We start from the raw sequence: 25,622 nt of genomic DNA, 5'->3' as shown, positions 1-25,622 counted from the left end.
TCAGACACAGGAGGAGTTGACTTGGACTGTAGGTTCACGAAAACGGCCAAACTGAGGGCTGCTGTGAATCTCTGAGGCGAGCAAATCCGCCAATAAGCACAAGACCCACCAAGGTAGAGGAGGAACTTTGTCACACAGTATAGCTAGGAACATACAGTACAATCAACATTTCCAAGAAGAGAAACAGTATTCTTGTTTTAGATATTTAAAATAAATCCAGTAACTATATACTGCTCATGCATGCAAAGACAAGGTTAAAATGAAGCTCCCTGGGCTAACACTTTACAGAGAAAAAAGAAAAGGAGTACTTGTGGCACCTTAGTGGAAAATATCCACGGCATGCATCCGATGAAGTGAGCTGTAGCTCACGAAAGCTTATGCTCAAATAAATTTGCTAGTCTACGGTGCCACAACTACTCCTTTTCACTTTACGGAGAGCACAGCAGATGCAGCAAATCCACTCAGTATTAGCAGGTAAAAATATATGTTTAGAACAAGAAGTTTACAGGATTTTTAAAAAATCACATGGTATGTTTTTAAGTCAAGTCACGTCACGTCACTGTCTCAGGACATTTCACAGAATAGTTTAATTTGCAGTTTTAATTAAATATTGGTTATTCTATGGCAGGCAAATTCCAAGAGATTTGATTCTTTAGAAGCTAACCTATGACGACTGAGCTTACGTAGTAACAAACAATCACATTTGAAGTGGAATCCAGGTTTGTAAAGGAGCCGACAATTTACTCTCATCTAGTCTAATCATCATAAGCATAGTGACTGTATAACAAGAGGCAGTTATAGTTAAGTGTGGGATGCAATACTTCATAAGTAATAATTCTAGGTTCCTGAGGTCATTTCCCTTCCAGTCCATCCCTCCCATATTTCAAAAGAAAAAAAAAAAAAACCTGCCTCTGATCAAGGATGCATTTTGCTCTTCAGTACCATCATCAACTCCCATCTTAACTAGCAATGTTGAAGGTCACTCCCTAGAGTGGGAAGTTGAGGTTTTCCAAGGCAATCACACTTGTACATTCAACATCGATCTCTAAATAAAAACTTATTTCCTGAATTTTGCGATTCTAGATACAATGTACAGACTGGCCATTCAGCATTGTACGTGCCGTCGTTTTCCAGTGTCAACAGGCAGAGAAACCCAGAACAGTGATAAATTCTAAGCAGAATTAGAGCGTGTACCTTTACTCTAACAATTATTGGGAATGTTTCCAATAGTACAGTGTGTTAACATAACACTCCCTCACAAAGCCAGCATACTAGTCTGGTGATAGCCTAAGACACTGTAGGGAATCTGAGTTCAGGGACCTCCGTTGTCCTGGACAAAAAAGGGTTGCAGAAATATTAACAGGCTTTGAGGTCAAGAGGCAGCTAGAGCCTTTGTTGCCAGAAGGAAGGCCTTTGGAAAAGGAAAGAAAACATTAAGTGTGCATATACAAGGCAGGGAGAATTCGGAGGAAGTAGCATTCAGCAGTGGACAGAAGAACACAAGCTATATGAAGCGCCAATTTATGTCAATGTACAAGACAATAGAAAGGAAACATGGCATTTCTATATATAAGTTTATATGTATGTGGCTTTGTAATTACAACTGTTTTCACATTCCAAATACATGCAATTCTGACAGAATAATCACAAGCATTGATCCTTGTGTCACCGTGGACTGACAAACAATGAACTTCCTAAACTAGATAAATTCACAGAAGCAAACTGTGGGCATTGTGAGGACAGAGCAAGTTCTACGAGACATGCGCCAAGGCAGGTCAGTCAGGTTATAATTGGGTAAGACTGGCACTCCTACAAGTTGTGCCATTCTTTACGTGCAGGCAAATTCCACACCTTAAATCAGAAATTACTTCCAGTTTTCTTCTTACAACTGAAGACTTACTGATGGGCATAAATTATTATTAAATTATTTGGGAGCAGACAGTGCTTTCCAGGACATTGAACTGACATCCCTTCCAACATTTCTTTGATCTGGATTGTCAATTGCCCCAGCGATTGTCTCTCATCTAAACTGTACAGTTTGTTAGGGATGACAAAGAGTAAAAGGCTGGGAGGAAGCAGCAAGCGACAGATTATTGATTATTATCATTATATGAAATGACTACACCAGTGAAAGATTAAGAGAAGCATTTCTTGTAACAAGCTCTTTTTAATCCCTCTTATTATTTATTTAAATGTGGTAGTGCAAATTACTGATGGAAGTGTAGGCAAAGCCACCATCCAATAATTAGCATCTTTGGTTCATGCACCTAAACAATCGCTACAAGCAATATCCACTAAAAGTGAAATTTTCCTGTATGTAAAGAAGTCCATCATCTGATAGGAGAAGATAGTTACAAGGGACATGACAGCTCAATGGAATGGATTCAGAAGCTCTTATCTCTAACAAAAAGAAAAGGAGTACTTGTGGCACCTTAGAGACTAACCAGTTTATTTGAGCATGAGCTTTCGTGAGCTACAGCTCACTTCATCGGATGCATAGCATATCGTGGAAACTGCAGAAGACATTATATACACACAGAGACCATGAAACAAAACTTCCTCCCACCCCACTCCCCCGCTGGCAACAGCTTATCTAAAGTGATCATCAAGTAGAGCCATTTCCAGCACAAATCCAGGTTTTCTCACCCTTTCCCCCCCCGCCCCCCCCCACACACATACAAACTCACTCTCCTGCTGGCAACAGCCCATCCCCCTTTGAAACCCCTCTTTATAATGTGCATGATAATCAAGGTGGGTCACCTCCAGCACTAATCCAGGTTTTCTCACCCCCCCCCCCACACACCCCCCTCTCCAAAAACCACACACACAAACTCATTCTCCTGCTGGCAACAGCTCATCTTACAATGTGCACAGCAATAATCCAAGTTTAACCAGAACGTCTTGGGGGGGGTTTTGCAGGAAAAAAACAAGGGGAGACAGGCTACCTTGCATAATGACTTAGCCACTCCCAGTCTCTATTCAAGCCCAAATTAATAGTACAGGTTTCAGAGTAACAGCCGTGTTAGTCTGTATTCGTAAAAAGAAAAGGAGTACTTGTGGCACCTTAGAGACTAACCAGTTTATTTGAGCATGAGCTATACTGCAGTTAAACACTTATCTGACACAGGTCAGCCTGGACTCGGGCTCTCAGGGCTCAGGCTGTCAGGCTGGAAAGTTGCAGTGTAAACATTTGGGCTCAGGCAGAGCCCAGGCTCTGGGACCCTCCCCACCGCACAGTGTCCCAAAGTTCAGGCTCCAGCAGAAGCGTCTACACCAGGGGGTCAGCAAACTGTGGCACGCGGCCCATCAGGGAAATTTGAAGGTGCGCCGCAAGACATTTTGTTTACATTGACCGTCTGCAGGCAAGGCCCCCCCGCAACCCCCAGTGGCTGCAGCTTGCGGCGGCCCACCACTTCCCGCAGCTCCCATTGGCCAGGAATGGCGAACCATGGCCACTGGGAGCTGCGGGGCCATGCCTGCGAATGCTCAACGTAAACAAAATGTCTTGTGGCCCACCTTCGGATTACCTGACGGGCCACGTGCCGAAGGTTACCGACCCCTCATCCACACAACAGGCTTACAGCCCTGTAGCCCAAGCTGTGAGTGTTTAATTGCAGTGTAGACATACCCTAAGGGGCCATGTGAATACAGTCCAGGTTGAAAGTCCGTATCACCTGAAAGGCATTTGGTAGCCTTGTTTCAACTTTCACTATTCAAGTGTCCATCATCACTACTACTGACAATAATGAGCACCCTTGTTGGCTGTCTCAGAGTGTGTTCAAGGACAGAATAGACAATGGAGATTGACTGAATTAATCTTTCATTCCTAGAGTGTGTCCCCCCAGCTTCCAATGTAAGGACACTGGTAGAGTAGCTGGGGGAGGTGGCACTGCTGCAGTACTTTCTTCTGTAGAAAGGAGACATCTAAAAGTTGGATTAAAAACTAGTTGGGGATCATCAGCCATTTTCAAAGCAGAATTACAAATTCTGGATACAATTAGCTTATAAGGAAAACTCTTAGGTGGCAGTGCTGGTGTTCATGATATCTTTTACGTACACGCAAGCGCACACACACCCTTATAAGCAGAAAAGGCCTACTACTGCAAATGATTTTTTTTTTGCAAACAAAATGTTTCCCAATTCTTAATTACTCATAAGCAGTAAGTAGAAGAGACAGTAAGTTCCTACAGTACAGATCTTTTACTCAGTAAAAGGCTGCATCCTCCTCCTCTCCCATCTGCCCCCGACTCCTAACTGGTTCATCAGTGGTGAAAATTAGAGGTCCAGGGCACTTATTGATTTCCAGATGTAATTGCCATTAACTGAGGTGATTTTACAGCCTGTGAAAAAGGAGAGTAAGGCATTCCTCTTCAGATAGCAGAAGGTGATGCAAAGTTTGCCCTTCCATTTGCCATATCTCAGAACATTAAAAAAAACCTCATCAGAAGTCCTGCCAGCACAGACATATTCTGGTGCCAATAGACTACTTGCCAGTTCAGAGACAGAGAGCTGAAACTGCAGTGTTGCAAGCCGAAACTGCAGCATTGCGAGCCATCAGAAACATAGGCCTTAGGTTATGGTTTCCTGTCTACAGCACTTCTCGTTTTGAAGATCTGTTCAGAAATACAGCTTGCACCAACTGTAACATCCCAGAGATAATAAAGGGAGGTCCAGGAAAAAATGACAGGAAACCTTTTTACATAAACTGTCTCTCCAAGGGCAGAAGGAACCACCAGATCGTCTAGTCTGACCTCTTGTATATCACAGGCCACAAATACAATCAGCACCCACAGCTAAACCCAATAAACTGAAATGAGACCAAAATATTGTGAGTTCACAGGCGTGTAGACCATTATGTATCAGAAGCGGAGGTGCACGAGCCTCCTGCAACACCAAGGAAACAATGTCTTACCTTTTAGCACAAATCGTTTAGAACACAGTTATCTATGGGAGCTGTTACTTTGGTCACAAAATCAAAAGAAAATAATCATCAAATGTATTGACCTCTGATGAAGAGGGTTTGTTAGGTTCCAGAGTAACAGCCGTGTTAGTCTGTGTTCGCAAAAAGAAAAGGAGTACTTGTGGCACCTTAGAGACTAACCAATTTATTTGAGCATAAGCTTTCATGAGCTACAGCTCACTTCACCGGGTGCATACTGTGCGTTTGTTAGGTTTTTTAACACTAAAAGCCCACTGCTAATTACAAGAGATCTGAGGCTGTTTATTCCAGTGCTTCACCGTGTGGTGACTGCATCCTCCTACTGCTTGTTCAGCCAGACCAAGGGGAACCACAAAGCAGAAAGCCATTTAATCAAAATAAACCCACACGTGGAGAACGACATTGCAAAAACATCTGGAAGGGTCAATCCTTTTGGGGAGCTCAGCTCTAATAATTAGTTATTCTTCCTTATTTACTTTTGTGTCAAAAAAAGATGTTTGGCCAGTTGATTTTGATGGTTTTCTTTTAAACAGTCTCTCCATTTGAAATGGACTCAGTTATACAAACCCATATCCAATTTGTTTACAGCTGTTAAACCTAAATATGTTTAAAATGTCATCCTCATCAATATTTTATTGAGAGAAAATTACCAAAAGACTTAGTTAAATAGAAACAGTGAATAATAATCCAGTTTAATTTTCTCTGTTAAGGTTTTTCTTCTACCACAAAAACAACAACATTTTACACTACAGATTAAGAACATAAAAACCTGCATAACACATCTGAATGCCAGGGAGTTAAGATTACACTTTAAATAGCCCAGAAATGGGAAAGCATAGTAATATGTGGTTATCATAAGGAATCCTGAACCACTATAACTCTTCTCATATATTCCCACCATCTTGTGAGCCTTTCGATTTATATCGTAGCTAAGGACATGTCAAAACCAGGTTAATTTGCTAGTTTGGCCAAGAACCTGGATACTTCTGTGCACGATGTATTTTGGTGTTTTGGGCATATGCAAACACATTAATATATATCAGTCTCCCACTCTAGAGCCAAGTCTTCTATTACTCTCTGCATCTGAAGTGTATAGAAGAAAGGCTTTAAAGTATTGTGGGAGAGGGAGACAAGTATCATTTCTCCCAACTTTCAGACTATTCACTGCATTAAACACACACACACACTCTCCAGTGAGTTATCTTTGTCTATGCCACAACTAACTACAGCTATTAAAACTGTTAGGGGGGGAGGGGGGAGAAATCAGGGTTTTGTGTATTCCAAAAAAAGGTGACAAAATGTATCTATGTGCTACAGTGCCTCTTGTACATACAGAAAAACTACAGAATGTGTGTCTTAATAAACTTTGACACAAACGCGCATCATGCTTTTTCTTGATAAAATGCATGCTTCTCAAAACAGCAAAGTAACATGCCTTATGTTATGTCAACAGAAAAAAACTAGCCGGTTCTCAAAATAGGCATGGGAACTTAAATAAGAGAGGCACCTGTTCTACAAGAAACAGCCTTACATCTGGAACCTATTCTGTTCTCAGCCAAATGCATAATCCTTTCTTGGTACCAAAATTATGTATTTCCTCACTTATCTGTACAAAAATTAAAAAAATAGAAGCTTGTAATGTAACTAACAATAAAGCTGTATCAGAGCTCAGTTTGACTCTCTGTTCCCTAGACAGAAACAAAGATCTGACCCCAAACCATCAACAAAGGAAAGCAACTGTCTGGCAGGCCTGTACTCCTGAAGCTGCATTGGAGAACTCTGTTTCCTTTGGTTTGGCACACATTAGGAAAACCACCCTGTAATTTGGATGGATATGTGTCCTTACTATTTTCACATAGTCATAAATCCAATCCACCAAAATGTCATAATAAAGTAAGGTATCTCACTGTAATCTCTTGATAATCTCAAGTGAGTCAAATTTAATTAAACCATGTGACAGCAACAATATCAGTGATTTGTGTAAAAGCAAGCTTGAGTGTAGACATCTAGGTTAGTGGAAATCTCTACAAAAAAGGAATATCTTGGAAATTCGTGAAATAGGAGAGGTTTCAGAGTAGCAGCCGTGTTAGTCTGTATCCGCAAAAAGAAAAGGAGGACTTGTGGCACCTTAGAGACTAACAAATTTATTTGAGCATAAGCTTTCGTGAGCTACAGCTCATTTCATCGGATGCATTCCGATGAAGTGAGCTGTAGATCACGAAAGCTTATGCTCAAATAAATTTGTTAGTCTCTAAGGTGCCACAAGTCCTCCTTTTCTTTTTGTGAAATAGGAGAAGTTCCTTTCCACAGATACCTTAATACTTCCAAACATCTTTAACATTTTTGTAAACTTTTCATCAGGCATTCTGATTAGGTTCTCCTGGCTGTAGATTACAGTTTCTCATGAATGATAAAAAATGGAAAGTTGGTACCTGACAAAACATGTGTAGTATAATTTATACAAGTTCTAAGAAAAATAAAGTGATTTCATTATCGAATCAAATACCGAAACTTTGCCTTTGGTGATGTAATTTGGCCTGCTTTGAAAACAGAGTGATTCAGAGAGTCAGATACTTAGCAGATATCATTCTCTCAAAACAAACCACATCCTTTCACCACCCTGACTCTTTTCAGAGACAAAAAAATATTTCTTGAAGAAACAGTAAAAATAGTCTGAACCCATCATCAACAATTAAAGAACTCTGCTGTAACATGTTGTCCCTATCCACGCATTTTCTCCTTTCCCCCAGTAGAAATCTACAATTTCATAGATAATCCCACAGCCTTCCCTGAACTCAAAGCACTCTATAAATTTTATTTATATAGATTTATAAAAGAATTAAAAGAGGACCCTCTCCAAGGCTCTAGGCACCCAAGCCATAAATTACAAAAATAAAGTAACCTGGCCACTTAAGTAAGTGATGTGATTTTTAAGCGCGCTAAACACTCACAGCTGCCATTTAAGTCAGTGGAATATGTTGGTAGTACCACCAGCAGCTTCACAACTTCAGGACCAGTAGTTCAGCCTAAATTGAAGGGTTGAAGAGAAGTGTTTTTTGCCCGCTTTTGTTTAAATAAAGAAGTTGATATCAAAATGTATTTTTGTGCACAGTTTGCTCATCAGAACTTACTATAATTATGGTACTTAATTTCTATTATGATAGTTAATGACCTGTTGATGAATATACAGAGACCAACCTGCTTGCTACAATATGCCACAGAGATTGTCTTTAGTAAAACAGTAATTAGATGCAGTTTTGCACATCTTTTATATTATCTATATCTTCAGAGGCATAAAGGACAATGATTAGTGCAATTTCCTAACTGTGGCTTCCAGTGTTGCAAAACAGGCTTTAGAACTTATGGTAACACTTCACATAGATGGAGTTTAATCCAACATCATCATGGAAAGATTGTGTGATTACATGTTACATCTGCTGTACAGTAAACCCAAAAGAATTAATGGTGATTTAAAAAAAAAAAATCACAAAAATTAAAAAAAAATACCCAATGGATTAGATAATGATCCATTAATTTAATGTTACTGAACATATGAATGCCATTTTGGTCATCAAATATAAAAAAAATACAATGGTCAGCTGTGTCATTTTGCTCTGTTATCCAAGGAGAGTTATCAGTGCTATTTTAGATAAAATAGATGGTTTTCATTATAAAGCTTGATTATTAAAAACTTTAAAATCTCAGCCATTTCAAACCTGGTTTTCAAGAGGTTAACCTCTATTTTGGTTTAAGTGACTCAGTCACTTGGCTTCTAATTAAGAGCAAAATTAGGAGATTTTAAATCTTCCATCTGTAGTGAACATTCTGAAATATTTTAAAGTAAATAGAATGCAGAGTGAGGAGTCTCTGGAAAAAGCATTAGGTGGATCACAAGTGACAGTACTGGGGGCGGGAGGGGGCAGGGGGAAGATAAATCTGCCAGTGTTTCAGTTAAAACATACTGGAGGATTAGTTTAACTATGAGAAGCTTTTGTTCAGCACCTTCAAGAAAACAGGACCTCCAGAAAACAAATATATTGTCCACTGTGTACTTACAATGCTCCAACTTTCTGCTTGCAAGTCACAAGTTTTTGTCCAAACTAAAGACCAATGAGAATGGCAGATATTTTGTACATGGCTAAGATGCAAGAGTGCCAATATGAGTCATCTGCCCAGTTTAGCGTCTTTGGACCATACTACATGGTAGCACACAGCATGGGTTGGCAATAAATCTGCCATCCTCAACTCTTTGTTAAAAATAGATTTGCTTAATCTACGGTGCATTCAGTAGATTTTTTTTAGAGATGAAAAAAAATCCACTCATGTACATGAGGGAAAAGAGTTATTCAATGGCATACACTGTGGAAAGGAAGAAACAAGGGCCTGGCAGATAAAATTGCCCTATTTTATAATTAATGAATGAAAGTGGCTATATTATGAAGACACAGCTAGATGTTGGTATTCTGGTTAAATCACAAGCCACTCCAACTTTACTTATGATTTCTGAGATCAGACCCTCTCAACTGATTCATATCCTGGTCCTATTAATAATCCTGCATACACGCACAATGTTCTGCATATATCAAATTTGAAGTCAAGCACTGTAATAATAAGCTGAGTGTTTACTGTACCTACTTAACCAAAAGAACTGACAAGTGTGAGAATTCACTTGTTTCTATATTTTTTACACCACCAGCAGCAGCAACTTCCACATAGTGATAGCATATTAAATTACACTGTTTCTATACAAAAAGAATATGCAAACCTAGGAAAAAGTAGTCATTAACACAAGGAAATGGTTCAAAACAGTTTAATTTTCTAGTGTAAATAGTTAATGAGAAGATGTGAAATAAGCTCTGGCGAGTACCTAGTACTGATATGTAGGCAGCACTGTTCTCTCGAAGGAAATTTTTAGTAGTAATAGTTTGGTTTTTTAAGTATCCCTTATCTTTTAAGCAGTCAGATCATGCTTATATGACTGACTGGGAGGATACGTCTGTGTCAGTTTATGAGTTCCATTCTGGCTTTCTGAACACCGTGTTGTACGTCAACTTTCATTTTTAATGAACACTTAAGTGAGGCTTTGAGCATGTATTTGGTAGCAGGAACTTGGAACCTAGTACAGAGACTATGGGCATGTCTACACTGCTGTTCGGGGATGTGAATATCAGTGCGAATGGAGTGCTGAGCTGGAACTCTCCCATGTGGGTGTGCGAACTAAAAGGTTCCTACCTCATATGGAGGACTATGTGAACGGGAATTTGGAGCCTTTTAGTTCATGCTTGCAGTGTCCACCTAGGGGAGTTACAGATTAGCACCTTGGTGCTCAATATTGTTCAGACCCCTATTGTCCTAACTGTGGGACAGCGTAGACACACCCGGATTCTGGGAAGCTCTGACTGGATCAAGGGCCATCATCACTGAATAGTTCCACTCTAGTGAAACAATAGGCTTGCTATTAGCAGAGCCATTGACTGAACTACTCTCTGCCCAGAAGCTGAGGGAGCTAACTTTGGAGTGTGGAAATTTCCCAGTGAAAGAGGGGGTGGGGGGTGGGGAACAGAAAAGGTAGCAGAGGCTATTTTAAAAAAAAGAGGAACAAGCTCTAAGCAAGAGAACACTGCAAGTGTTGCCTGGCCTATGGATTCACTCCGATGAAGTGAGCTGTAGCTCACGAAAGCTTATGCTCAAATAAATGTTAGTCTCTAAGGTGCCACAAGTACTCCTTTTCTTTTGGTGGATACAGACTAACATGGCTGCTACTCTGAAACTAGGGGTAGAGAAGACACTAAAAGGCAGTGGGAAAAAATAAAAAAAAGGAGGAGTACTTGTAGCACCTTAGAGACTAACAAATTTATTTGGGCATAAGAAGTGGGTTTTAGCCCACAAAAGCTTATGCCCAAATAAATTTGTTAGACTCTAAGGTGCCACAAGTACTCCTTAGATTTTTTTGCTGATACAGACTAACATGGCTACCACTCTGAAATCTGAAAGGACGGTATCAGGAGTGAGTTTGTTTGTTTGGGGAGGGGGAGAGGGAGGAGAGAGAGAGTGTGAGTGAGTGAGTGAGTGAGTATTACTATGCTTTCCTATATTGTCCTATATTTTCGATGCTGAAAACAAATTTGTATTTTTGTAATCCAGGTGGATTATGTAGGACAGGAGAGTCAGGGTAGTAACTCCATAGTTAATGCACTCATTATAACATTACACATCTGGGAAGGAGAGAGAGAAGCAGTTTTTTATTTTATTAAATAAACATACAGTATTTCTAGCATTTGAAAAAGGTTCCTTTATGCCTGAAATGTTGTGAGTGGTGTTTCTTTAGAGTAGAGTTTTTTTTATTTTGATTTCTTTTGCAAAGTTTAAGGTTAAATGACTGTCGTTTTTGAGATAGGTGACTGAAAAAGTGGTTTTTAAAGTGTGAAGAGTTTTCAAGTCCTCCCAACTTTTGAAGTCCTTCCTTTTACTGTAAAAACTTCAAAATAGAATTTGACATGATTCTTAAATGACAACTAATGCACAGGATTATTACTACTTAATTGGAGTGGAACATTCTTTAGGAAATAAGAGCTCATATTTTTTATATGCTTCCATGTATATTAGTACACTACACAATATAGAGGAAATTACAAGTCACTTAAGTGTGTCAAAAAGGTTTGTGCAGCAAATGGACCTTGTAAGCACTGTGAAAGCGATGACAAGACATCAGGTAAAGTGGCCAATTTTGATTTTGTAAAACAAGGATCAAAGGTAGTTTAGACCCTGGTTTTATCTCAGCCACCAAGGACTGCAGAAGATTTTGGGTAGTTGGATAGGTTATAAAGCAAAATATAAAAGGAATCTCAAACTATGATATTGGTCATTGTGCTCACCAAGGTTACAAGTTCAGTTAACATAACCAGCAAAGCTGCTCGGGGCCTCTACTTAAAACAATACCCTAAGGATGTTCCCAAACCCACAAAAAAAACCTCTAAGGTAAATTTAAGTAGAAGCTTCCCCCCCCCCCCCAATCTTTAAAAAACATATTACAAATTAAACAGCATTCCTTAAATTCTAAATTTCCTTTCAGTCAAATATTAGTTCTTACACCTAACTTAATGTTGGCATCCTTTTGTCTGCAAGAGATGGTGGGAATTGCAGCTTATGATGTAGATGGTTTGCAATGTCCCATGTGACTGAATAGTCCAGACCAAGATTTGCATGATCTTTGGCAGTTATTGCAAACGTGGGTGTCTCGGTTGGGAACTGCTTGCTTCCTGCAGGCTCTTTACAGTCTTCAAATGGGCAAATTTACCAAGTGTGACAGTCCTGCTCAAGCAAGTACGACTGCGCTGGCTGGGCCATCTGAGTAGGTTAGAAGACGGATGCATACCCAAGGATATGCTATACGGGGAGCTATCAGAGGGAAAAGAACAACAGGATGTCCCAAGCTTCGCCATAAAGACCTTGAGCTTTCAAACAAAATTGTATTTGCAAATAGCCACTTGTCTAACTTTTGGGGTCTGATGAAATATGAAACCATTAAGATTTTCATTCCAACTGATCCATTGCAACCAACACTTTTCCATAAATAACTAAGTGGAAAGTTTGGGCCACATTCTACGCTGTGCAATACACAGAAGCTTACAGTGTTGCATGAGATGCAAGAAGAGGAGGGTGAATTTGGACCACCAAGCTTAAAATGTACAAAAAACTTCAGAGCCATTATTCAACTACAAATTCAGAGCATAGGTGAAAGTCACAGGTGTTTGAAGATGGCAATTTGTTGGTATCATCAACAAAGCTAACAACATACTAGTAAAAAGAAAAGGAGTACTTGTGGCACCTTAGAGACTAACCAATTTATTTGAGCATAAGCTTTTGTGAGCTACAGCTCACTTCATCGGATGCAACCGATGAAGTGAGCTGTACCTCACGAAAGCTTATGCTCAAATAAATTGGTTAGTCTCTAAGGTGCCACAAGTCCTCCTTTTCTTTTTGCGGATACAGACTAACACGGCTGTTACTCTGAAACATACTAGTAATGAGTCGGTATATTTAACCATTAACCTTCTCTATTGTGCAATAGTATTTTATCGGATATTAGTATTTCTGAAAATGACTTATCTATACTTTATCATGATCTGTAAATAGGACTGTCAGATTGCATCAAGGAAATGATCAGAGAGTCTGCCCTCTTGTCTGAATGTGTTTCCTACCATTCATGTGGCACAGATATGCTTTCACAAGGGACTATGATTCATATGTAAGGAATGTTTGCTAGATATCCACACTAAGCCTGAAGACCACAGTTAACATTTTCATTTGCTGCAACCTCCAGATTCATTCTTCTCACATGCAGTCAGCTCACTTTGATGAGAGTGAATTATAGGTCTTGTTATGGTAGATAATATAAAACAAATGCAGATATATCTTCCTCCTAAATGCACCCTTTTGTCTATGATGAGTTATCCTACATTTATCCGTAACATTAATACACACAAGTCCATTAGTTTATACAAATATTTATGCCCCATAAGTACAAATAAATCCTTATTCCAAAGCACAGAACTAATACCACAGGAGGCAGATTAGACTCTTCGGTCACAATCCTGCAAAGTTTTACATAGGTGCTTAATTGTTACAAATTGAGAGTGCCATTGACTTCAGTGTGACTTCACACAGTGTGTGCCATTAAGCAAATGCTTAAGGCTTTGCAGGACCAGGGCCTTGCACTGTATGTATGGGCACACTTCAGAGAGCAGAGCCATGCTCTCCCTACACTTTACACATGCCTTCAACACTACCTATTTTCTGCTGCTATTATCTCCTCAGGCTGACACCAGAAACTGGGGGTGAGGGAATGAGGAAGGGCAGGGAGGGAGAATAATAGAGTATAGTACGGGACAATTATTAACTGCCAGATGCTTTTCCCCCCACACAGCCCCCTGCCCCCCACTCCTTCCCTTTCCTGACTATACATTCACCATGAAGTTGCTCACTGACATATATTCAAGAACTCTTTCAAAAGAACAAAGAGAGGAAGGATAGGAGAAAATGGAAGTGACAGGGGAGGAAGGGAAGGAAAAAAGCAAACAGAGGAAGAAGTGGGAGGCAGATAGGAAAGTGATGAGGAAGCTTTAGTGGTCCAAAATCTCTTGGTTCTTCATTTCCCAGAGAGGCTTGCGGCAGAGATTTCAAAACTTTTTTTTTTTTTTTTTTTTTAAAAAGAGCTTATCCAAAAGATAAGTTTTACAAACAAAAACAGGAGCCCTTACATGCATTCCAAGTGATTTCAGAGCCCTTTCTCCCAGATGCTTTTGAAAAGCCCCTGTTCTTTAAGGAGAGTGAAGTGGGTAAAAAAAGCCACACTGCCCCTTTGCAGAGATTACAACTATGAAATTCATGATGATTTCAATTTATGAAACCCTTCATGGTTTGGAGTCCTGTGTATATTTTATACCCTGTTTCTCCCCTGTATTCTACTTACACAAGTGTCAATAACCCCTAGATTTGTCCATCTGAGGGCTGAGAATTCTCAATAGATGACCAATCTGGATTTCGTATAATTTATAGCTGTAACTCAGCAATAAAACTGGGAGCCATATTTATACAGTCACAAGTGAGCTACTCTAAAATGAAATATAATCGCCAGATAGACCCAGTGGCATAAACTGGTTAAAAATAAATCTTTAATATAAAACTTTTATACCAGCATTTATACCCACTGGAATCCAATGGTTTCCATCAGGTCTGCACTATATCTTACTAGAAACAGAACATCAACATGCTGTTCACAATCACACAGACTGCCTCCTCTTCTACTCACAATTAGGAATGTAAAATATTCAACCGTTAACCAATAAGTATTAGTCTTACTGTTAATATATTGCAGTTAATCTTTAAAACAGATGGGTAAAATAATTTCATGACATTTCACATCCCTACTTGTGCTGTCATTCCCTCAAGTTGGTTGCACTCCCTGCCCCACGTCTGAGCACACTGTGTGCATTAACAAATCCGCCTCTTCCCTATCTGCATCCCACTCCCCAGCAGCACCCAGGGCAGAACAAGCCAAACTGCCCTTGCATGGTGATGGTTCGGGAGCCCCGGGCAATCAGAACACGTTGTGCTCTCAGGCCATCAATACCGGCTACCAGGGCTGGGTGCCTCGCTCCCCACCAGGAGCCAGTACAGGGACCCCAGCCGGGCACATACCCTCCCCCACAAGCATGGGCCCCCTGCCTGGGGAGCAGCCACTGCCCCCTCCCCCGCTGCCCCGGCCCCCCCCATGAGACTCTGCTGAGCCCCGGACACCATCCAGACTCCTGCCATGTGGGCAGCCGCTCAGAACCCAGGCCTCTGCTGGCTGCTTCCACTGGATGTGACTGGCTGAGGGGGTGGGCGGCGCTGGGCACTCCCCACCTCCTGGCCCATGGTACGGCCAGAGAGCTGGGCAGCAAGGGGCACGTGACCAGAACTATCCAAAGTCCCACGACACACTGAGGGAGACCGGGTCATGTGACGGTGGAGACTGATGTCACCATGACACCTCCTGGTCACATGACAGGTTCTCCCTGCCACCATAACACTCCTGGATCATGGAATGGTCTCTCCCTTTTCCCACCCCCACCTTCCATCACCAGGACAGTGCGCAGGAAGGGGTGGTGACAGGGTACCAACTAGGGATGTAAAATGGTTAACCGATATCATTTTAATAGTTTAAATGGGTACTTTTTAAAATGATATTTACATCCCTACTCGCAATCACGTAACATCAGTGGGAAAACGACAAGAATCGTTTGTATGCAAAAGCAACAATAAGAAGGTATTTAAATATTGATGTTTACTATCGTTTAATAGCTAGAAACAAGGAGAGTCACTGCCACATGACAAGCCAGATCTCCAGGTTCCAGTAAGTGCTGTGCAGATAACCACCACTCCTTTGCTATGTAAGAAAATAGTTTATACTACGCAGAACTGTTTATCTTTAGTGGCAAAATTTGGCAACTAAAAATTGTTCTAAACTATAAATTAGAAATTGAAGTTCTCAGCTTACCTTAGTGTTCATACAAGATCTTCCTCGCTTATATTCTTTATGACTTACTCTTTTATCAAGCTTGTTCCACAAAGCTTTGGCCTTCCAGCTGGTTACCTTTGACTTCAATTTAGTATAGAAATTTCTGTAGTCCAATGGATCTAGTTCAAGTTGACGGGTGAGGATATTAAAGGCCTGAATGGTACCTTTGCATGTTGATGCTTGTACAAAATTTTCAAATATCTGGCCACCTTGGCTGTGCTTTTCATCATCGTTTTCCCCCATGTTCTGAGCAGTGTGTGTAAAAAGGACTAAACTTGAACTGTGGTGCTCTGATACAGGTGATAGATATTATCAAGTACTTCCAAGAATATTATACCTAGAAAAGAAAGCCAAATTAACATATTTTCAGCATAATGAAGATCAAAAACCTACAAATCATATTTCAAATCAGCTAGATACAAGCATGCAGAAATGAAAGGCTCTCTAAATGAGCCAAAGTGCAAGATAAAGTTAGTAATGGCATCAAATATACCAACTGCAGAAATTATAAATAAAATTATGCCACCTCTGCAATGAGGATGTTGTGAAGGCCAAGACTATAACAGGGTTCAGAATAAGAACTAGATAAATTCATGGAGGAGAGGTCCATCGATGGCTACTTGCCAGGATAGGCAAGAATGCAAAACCATGCTCTGAAGTGTCCCTAACCTCCGTTTGCCAGAAGCTGGGAACAGATCACTTGATTATTACCTGTTCTGTCATTCCCTCTGAAACACCTGGCATTGGCCGCTGTCAGAAGACAGGACACTGAGCGAGAAGGACCATTGGTCTGATCCAGTAGGGCCATTCTTATGTTCTTAATGCTAGGCATCAGTTTATTTCATAATGACCCTTACAAACATCCTTAAACACTCTAATGCACTGGTTTCAAGGACAACTCATTCTCCCTAAAACGCTATCACATTTGTCTAATGACAATCATTTTTGGCCTTACTCTACTAGCTAGCAATTGATACCTTTCTGAAGGCTTCTCACACAGTAATTCCTCAGAAGCATCCCTCAACCATAACTGTAGTCAGAGCCTTGTATCTCTGGGAATTGGCCATAAGTCAACACTACATTATTTTAAAGAAAGATGTCCAATTACAGCTAGGGCATTAGTATACAAGTAACCCAAAACAACCTAGATTCAGCATGAGGAGCCTGTTCATCTTGTCATCAGTTGCATGCAGAAAACATTTAGGATGACTGGAGCATCACGTCTTGTTACTCCAAAACTGAAATTCCAGGAAAAAGGGACCTACTCCACTCTGCCAACCCCCGTATGAACCAAGCCCAAATGAAAAAGAATCTAATACTCTCCAGTATAAGGGAGGTAATCCTGCATTCTTTGCACATTGTTATTTAAAATGATTACATTCATGTAATGAGTAACTAGTGTTCCTGATGGTCAAACCACATGCAGTATTTAGGACAACTACTATTGAGCTGTGAGAAGAGAAAGCTACTCTAATTAGTGTATATTTTAAAGTACTAAAATAACTTTGTAGGGCCACTCCCAGAGCCTACTTTAACCCCTCATTCTGAATTTCAGACACTCCCCACTAAAGTCATCCCAGGTCAAAAGATTTAGATTCCCAAGTTCTTATTTTTCCCCAAGAGAATTAAGATGGATTATTTAGCTGCTTACAATTGGCGAGAGCTTACCTGGACTCAAATCCAGAGTTAAGTGGGGCCAGTCATATTCCGTTTTTCCTGCTATTAAGGAATTACCTACCATTCCAAACACAATACCAAACTGAGGCTTGTTTAATCTCCCACATAATTAGTTATTTTACTTGGACCCCCATCAGTTGGCTTTTAGCTTTAAAATAAATTGTTAGAAGGGCCTTTCCAGATACACTTTTAATTTAACATTGTTCACAAACCATTCATTCTCTACCCACGTTTGCTTCAAACGGAAAGGGAAGCCAAAATAATCAATGTATTTAAATTAAGAGGAGACCCATCACATAAATCTTGCATTCTTTCAACATGAATGAATATAGGCAACCTATAAAAGCCTCCTGTGGGAAGAAACAGAGAAGCATTTGGAATGCTTACGTTTTGTGGCCATGCTTAAAATAAATAACCTTTACTTTTACATCATTCTGTTGCCATTTTAGGGTATAATAAATTTCCAGTGTTGAGAGTTTGTACCTTTTCTTGGACCTAGTGCCATGATTAAATACTTATTGCCAAGAATACGTTAGGCAATTTTGTTTTCCAGTCTGAGTTCCTCATTTGTGGTATGTTCCCTGTTCGTTTGTGAAGGGCTTCATGAAGCAAAAAAACAACTTTTCCCTTGATCCGTCTCTCAGAGGCTCTAATCTTGCCCGGATTGAGTGCTTCCATTCCCATTCAGCACCTTTGAAGGTTCAAGCCCAGGGTGATTAACTGTTAACTTCTCAAAATACATCCTCGATATATGAAAGTCAGCATAAGGAAACGAATGAAAAGTAAAGGAGGAGTGATATAGCTATAGCCACCCACTTAGGGCATGTCTATACTTGCCATTTAAAGTGGAAAAAGTCCCCTTTTTGCACAAAAACCATGGGAGCGTCTACACTTGCCAATGACTTTTTGTGGTGAAACTCAGAAGTTTCACTGCAAAAAAGAAAGCCACCTCCACGAGAGGCGTACAGCTCTTACCGGTGATGCTTTTGCGGTGACGTGCAAGTGAAGACACATTCTTCCTGTTTACAGAGCTTTTAGTCTCCGCAGGATATCCCACAGTGCCTAGGTGACCACTCTGGCCAGTAGCTCTGCTGCTCTGACGCCAGGTAAACAGACATCCACCCCCCATAAAGCCCCGGAAACTTTGAAACTCCGCTTCCTGTTTTCTTGGCAAGTGCTCATTTATCTGGCAAGATGACAATGGCTGCTCTACAGAGAAAACGATCCCCTGCTTCGAGCAATGCTTGGAGCTGATCAATGTTTGGGGAGAAGGCGGCTGTGCAGGGTCCTAGGATGCCCTGCGATCACCCCGGCCTCCCTTCCCACAAGGCCTATCATCAAAATGGAGAAAGCTGCACTGTGGGATAGCTGCCCTCAGTGCACTGCTCTCATCGAGGCTAGACGTGCTGCAAATGTAAACGTTCTCTGACACCTGTGGAAGTAAGTGAGTACACAAACCAGTGCTTTTCTTTCACCAGTTCACTATCACCGTTGACAGCGCAAAAATTCTGCAAGTGTAGACATAGCCTTAGTTTCATTCAAAGGCAACTTTAAATTTGCTGGCCTCTGCCAGAGTTACAGTTTCCTGCAGCAAAAACTTGATAACTTCAGGAAAAAGTCTGTCACTGGGGAAAGGTCAATGTGCCAGCATAACCACCAATAACTCCTTGTCCGAGCCAGGATATCTGGAAGAAGCCCTTCCACAAGTCAATATTTCACACCACCCACCAACACTTTCATACAGCACTTCAGAGCACCTAAGCCATTAGTGCTTTTTGATTTTCTAGAGGGCTCCAATTAATCAAAAGGAAAGAGGCACTTTCCTGCCTTCCACTGACTCTTGGCTCCTAGCAAGCAGAAGACATCAGCCTCTAAGAGATATACAATAAAAGAAAATAAAAGTTTGGTGCGAGGCCCATCTAGAGAGCTTCCTTGAATTGGGGGAGCCTCTTATAGCCAAGAGAGTCCCAACCAAGTTTTGATTCCATCTGACTTTTTTAGGGTTGAGGAGGATCTTCCTAGTTCCTCCACCTTTTATGCACTCATGGGCTCTGTGTCACAGTAACACTCACTCCAGCTGAAAGGGGCAGGATTCTAGTCTAGTCTTCAAGCGCCAATCCATGGTATTGCACACACTGGCTGAGTTGGAATGTCAGAGGATTTTAACGTGGAGGAGGGGAAGGCAGCAGTGGCAGCGGTGGGGGGGGGGGAAGTTTGTTGCCAGTCTTGAGTGGTATTTAAGCATCCTTCATCCAAACACCATGTGACTACAGCATGGCTGGGGATCTTCAGGAGGAGAAAGAGGGGAAGGAACTCTGGCAGATGGGACTAGTCATTCTATGCAGCATGCCTCCTTCTTAATAACCACTTGGAAAACTCCCCTCTAAAAATGCCATCAGATAAGCTAACAACATTTACGTACCCTCTGTGCTTTCTACCCTCACTTTGCAAAGGAAAGGGGAAGAGGAGGAGTGTAAGGCATTGGCAGGGTAGTGGGAGCCAGTGGCAACCTGACTCAAAAGGAAACCATGCTGTTGAGGAGAGAGATAGGATATCAGAAGCAGTACAAATAGGCAGCCTCTTTATGCAGACTGAAGGACTCCTGTTCCTTCACATAGCCTTGAGTGGAAATATGGAACTCCGTAAGGTGAGGCTTGCCCATTTTCCCGACTAACTCCCTCCACCCCCTTTCTGTGGGGCGGTTTCATAGAAGGAGAGCCTTTAGGCCAGTCAGTCAGTTTCCAAAATAATCCTAAAACTATTTAATATGGACAAAGTGAAATCTCAGCAGAGACATTTGCTCACTGGCTGAATTTTTTTAATTGTGTCAGAGGTCAAGTTCTTCACAAAAGCCACGATTTGTGGTTTGATAGACATGAGGCGCAGGACACTCTGGTTACTGTGAATTCCAGATTGCTACTGAAAACACCATGGCTCTATTTTTGGCATGAGCATTATGTTGACCAATGACAATGATGGACAGTACACAGAAGAGGAAATGCTGATACTCTCCAGACAGATTGTTCTGAACACTCACTGCTATTTCACTGGGACACTGCACATGTTGAGCTCACCAGAAATGATTCAACGAAGTCTTCAGAGTAACAGCCGTGTTAGTCTTTGTTCGCAAAAAGAAAAGGAGTACTTGTGGCACCTTAGAGACTAACCAATTTATTTGAGCATAAGCTTTCGTGCTGTAGCTCATGAAAGCTTATGCTCAAATAAATTGGTTAGTCTCTAAGGTGCCACAAGTACTCCTTTTCTTCTTTCAATGAAGTCTGTCCTCTGGGGCTGAATGGAATAATTCCTAACCACAGATAAATGCATCCGATTCAGTACCATCTAAAATGCTTTTAATGGATTTAAGAGGAAATAAATACAAACTCCACCAGCGTATAGGGAAATATTTGATTTCAGACTTTCCTTGTGCTTGGATGTATCACCACTTATAAATTTATGTTTTTAAAATGCAAATCATTCTGGAGATGAAACAGAGTTGAAAGCCTCAAAGGCACATGTTGCTGAAATCTTAGACTATATTACCCAAGTGATTCTGGAAACATTAAAGCAGATAATTGTGTCTTTACCTAGAATAATGTAAGTAAATTTAAAGGCTTACCTAAATATCATGCCCCCAAAAGATAAATTTGGGGGCACGGTAATGTTTGGGGTTTTGTCTGCTGTTTGAGGGTCAGAACCTCCACTGAACTGCATAAAAATATAGGAGAAATCCACACCAGAACTACTTTTATATTGCTCTGTAAAAATTAAATAGTACTTTAGTTTTATAAAGATAGTGCGTTCAGAGTTTAAAACTTATCTTGCTACTTAATTTTTCATTGGGGGGAATAAAAATAATTCAAAAGCTGTCTGTTTAACATGAAAAATTATTTCTTAGTCAGACACATTATGTTGCTCTCTTTTTAGTATTTGAGAACATACTTCTTGAGTGGATTGTAAAAAGATTAAATTCCAAGTATTTCAATACCATTAATCCTGATTCCAGTTTCAATAAAGCCCTAATTCTTCCATGCTTACTGAGAGTAAAGTTCTATACTGAGACTTTAGTTAGGCACATAGAATACAATGAACTTATTGTTTTTAACCTTAAGCAAACATTATCAGAAGCAAAGGAATAGATTCTGCAACATTTGTAGTAAGCATTTACTTTGGCCTTTCTCCCCTTCTACTTTTTTACAGGACGAGCCACTTCATTTCTGCTCTAACTGGGCCTATATACTGTGATAAGCACAGGACCAGGGACAATCAGCAACTGTTCTGAAAAGCAATTTCTCTTGCCTGGCTCATGAAAGTCTGAAAGCTTAGTACCATTACAATTAGATTTGCAAGTGAAACTGGCAGCACTACAGGGCTTTCTAGGCTTTCCACATTAGTTTCTGCTTATGAGACATTTTGTTTTTATAGCCACTGTTTTAAATAGAAATATTTATATTTAGAGGAAAACAATGATTCCACCGCAGGGGGCTTCCCCCCCCACGAACTGTCATAATAGAAAGGTGTTTTTTTTAAAGAGTTATTCTGGCAATAACAAAGCAAAATCTTTCTTCACTTCACTTAGAAAGCTAATTAAAATACGTAATCCAAACTGCTTGAAATATTGTTTACTCACAGCTCTGAATCTGTGCACAAGCCTAAAATTCAACAATCACTAAAGAAGTTTCTGAACAAAGCCTCAAAGTTTTCTTCCTTTATTAACAATTGAATCGGTTGGTTCATTTCTTTTTTTGGTTGGTTAGGTTTGGATTTTTGTTTTGTTTTGTTTTTTCATTTTTACAAAAAGCTGACTTACACAAAACTCCTGCAAAATAATTTTTGTGGTCAAGTATGGAATTCAAAACAATTCCTACCAGGACACTCTGTGCTTATGAACTTACAAGGTTACCGAACATGCTATCAGCTTGCTTTGTTGGAGTTATGTGAGACATTTTAAACACAGACCTTCCAACAAGTGCTGCTCTGCCCAGTTAACCTGCTCCATCTGGAATCAACAATAATAAAATATAGCTAGAAGCATGTGCATGAGTGTCTACGCACCCATCAGTGCTTTTCAGTGTACACTTGCATACCTTCATGGGAAAGACCTCTTCAGTCTACTAAAATTCTGCAGATTTATTAGAAGTAGCATTTTCATTTATTTTTATCTACAAACCTAGGCACATTTCACATATTTGATATCCAGCTTACACTTAGTGCACACCAATTTATTTCTTCACACTATCAAACCAGTGCTTCCAGTTTTATTATGGGAATATGGAACCATACATGTAACCCATGCCACCACAACGTGGCTCTTTGTCCCCTCTAGTGGCTAGGTCACATAAGGATGTTGAAGTCTGCTATTGCATCCAAAATATTGGATCCTGCCCAGTTAGCTCAGTAAAAGCCGGGTACTTTATGGCTTGAGCATAAAAAGGACTAGGTCTATAAGCTCAGAGGCAGAAGCGAACTCAGAAACCTCTATACATGGTTTAGCCACCTGAGGGAGACAAAGCCACATAGCATTAGCATGATGATACATGGATACATTCTTGAAATCTGAACAACAACCAAAAAGAACCTGAACTTGCAAACCATCATTCATGCAAGTAGTGCTGACCTGCACAAGAAATCCTATCATCCTCTGATGCAGGCCCAAATATTGCATGAATAAGGATTTGCAGATGCAGACCCAAATATTGCAAATGAATCCAAATGACAAAGTACAATTTTCCCATACCTCCTACACAAAAGTAAAACTTAACAAGTATTCAAGTTGCTGTATATTTCAGAGCAAGCGAATGTGACACTTCATTGATCGTATTGTATTTCTGGAAAGTTTAAGCTCTGTTAGCTTTAAGTTCAAACATTTGTACAACTAAGTTCTTCAGTTTTGTGATGTCAGCACTACAGAAATAGTTGCCTCTGATGCAGATCTGGTCTAGTCCTTTTTATGTTGGAAGCCAAGCTTTGTTTTATGCTTTATCCAAGACACTCAGCAAAGACAACTGAAGTTAATGGTTACTGTAGCAGTAAAACTAATAAAAAAAGATTAAAAATAGCCTGCATGTTAAAATAAAGCTAACCACCACCCTTAGTGAAATTTTGCCCAATTTTATTTGTCTAGTATTATGGAGTCATATGGTGAGCACTTTCAAGATGAATAGTCACTCTATAGTCATTCTTTCAAATTCGCCCTAAATTAAAATTGTTCCCAAGTGTAATCCTCAGACAGAGTCATAGAAACATAATGCTGGAAGGGACCTGGAGAAGTCATCAAGCCCTAGCCCCTGCTCTCTGGCAGGACCCAGTAAAACTAGACCATCCCTGGCAGGTGTCTGTCCAACCCTTTTTTTAAAGCCTCCAATGACTGGAGATTCCACAACCTCCTTGGAAGCCTATTCCAGATCTTAAACTATGCTTGTAGTTTAAAAATTAATCCTAATACCTAACCTCAGTCCCCCTTGCTGCAGATTCAAGGTAGGACAAGAAGTAATGGGCTTAGAGGACATGCAGAACAAATGAGCACCAGTCTCTTTATAGCAGCCGTTAACATATTTGAAGACTTATCAGGTTCCCCCTCAGACTTCTTTTCTTAAGATTAAACATGCCCAGTTTTTTTGTTTTTTTTTTCTTAAAAAAAACAAACTTTTCCTCATAGGTCAGATTTTCTAAACCTTTCATCATTTTCTGTTGCTCTCCTCTGGACTCTCCAATTTGTCCACATCTTTTCTAAAACGTGGCACCCAGAATTGGACACTACTCCTGCTGAGGCCTCCCCAGTGACGAGTAGAGTGGGACAATTACCTCCTGTGTCTTACATACGACACTCCTATTAATACACTGCAGAATATTTGCTTTTTTCCACAACTGCCTCACATTGTTGATTCATGTGAAATTTGTGATCTACTATAATCCCCAGATCCTTTTCAGCAGTACTATCACCCAGCCACTAATTCCCCTTTTGTAGTTATGCGTTTGATTTTTCCTTTCTACATGGAGTATTTGTCTTTATTGAATTTAATCTTGTCGAATTCAGACCAATTATCCAATTTGTCAAGGTTGTTTTGAATTCTAATCCTGTCCTCCAAAATGCTTGCACCCCCTTCCCAGCTTCGTGTCATCTGGACATTTTGTAAACAATTCTCCATTCCATTATCCAAGTCATTAAACAAACTATTGAACGAATATCACACCCAGGACTGACCCTGGGGAACCCCATTAGATACACCCTCCCACTTTGACAGTGAACCATAACTACACTATGAGTAAGGTCTTGCAACCAGATGTGCACGCACTTTACAGTAATTTCATCTAGATCACATTTCTCTAGTTCGTTTACGAGAATGTCATGTGGGACTATATCAAATGCCTTACTAAAATAAAGATATATTACATCTACTGCTTCTCCCCTCCCTCATCCACTAGGCCAGTAACCCTAAAGAAGCAAATGAGATAGGCAGCATGGATTTGTCAAGAACAAATCATGCAGAACCAATTCCTTATAACCCTATTATCCTCCAGGTGCTTAAAATTTGATTGCTTAATAATTTGTTCCAGTATCTTTTCAAGTTTTGAAATTAGGCCGACTGGCCTGCAATTCCCTCCGTCCTCTTTCTTCCCCTTTTTTAAAGACAGGTACCCAGGGGAAGGAGGGGACTGGGCCCAACTTGGCAGAATAGCAGAAATAGATTATAGGAGTTGCTACGATGGAGAAATCCATATGTCAGCTGCACAACAAGTTGGGTACATTCAGGGAAGTCTGGAACTATTTTCTAGAAAAGAGAAACTTAGCACAGGTGGATATCCTATATTAGAGATTTTCAGGCATCTCTCTCATGTAAACACCACAAAGAACTCACCAGTGAAAGAGCTCTTGAACTGAAGAGAACTAACACTATTCTATAACCTCACATACATGTAAAGTACACACACACTTGTACAATC

At 40.3% G+C, this 25,622-nt stretch overlaps 1 protein-coding gene across 5 annotated transcripts in view; it reads right to left on the bottom strand.

Annotated features, from left to right (window-relative positions):
• Positions 1 to 25,622, bottom strand: part of MICAL2 (microtubule associated monooxygenase, calponin and LIM domain containing 2) — a 181,842-nt gene that overhangs the window by 132,097 nt on the left and 24,123 nt on the right. For all 5 annotated transcript variants that reach the window (XM_043550236.1, XM_037899826.2, XM_037899828.2 and 2 more), the window contains exon 2: positions 15,981 to 16,338. In XM_043550236.1, coding sequence (XP_043406171.1) covers positions 15,981 to 16,244 — 264 coding nt within the window. In that variant the 5' untranslated portion in view covers positions 16,245 to 16,338. The remainder of the gene's footprint in view (positions 1 to 15,980; positions 16,339 to 25,622) is intronic.

Source organism: Chelonia mydas, chromosome 6, assembly GCF_015237465.2.
Source record: "Chelonia mydas isolate rCheMyd1 chromosome 6, rCheMyd1.pri.v2, whole genome shotgun sequence".
Classification (NCBI taxonomy): domain Eukaryota; kingdom Metazoa; phylum Chordata; order Testudines; family Cheloniidae; genus Chelonia; species Chelonia mydas.
Note: the sequence above shows the minus strand (reverse complement) of the source record. Positions and strands in the feature narration are given on the sequence as shown.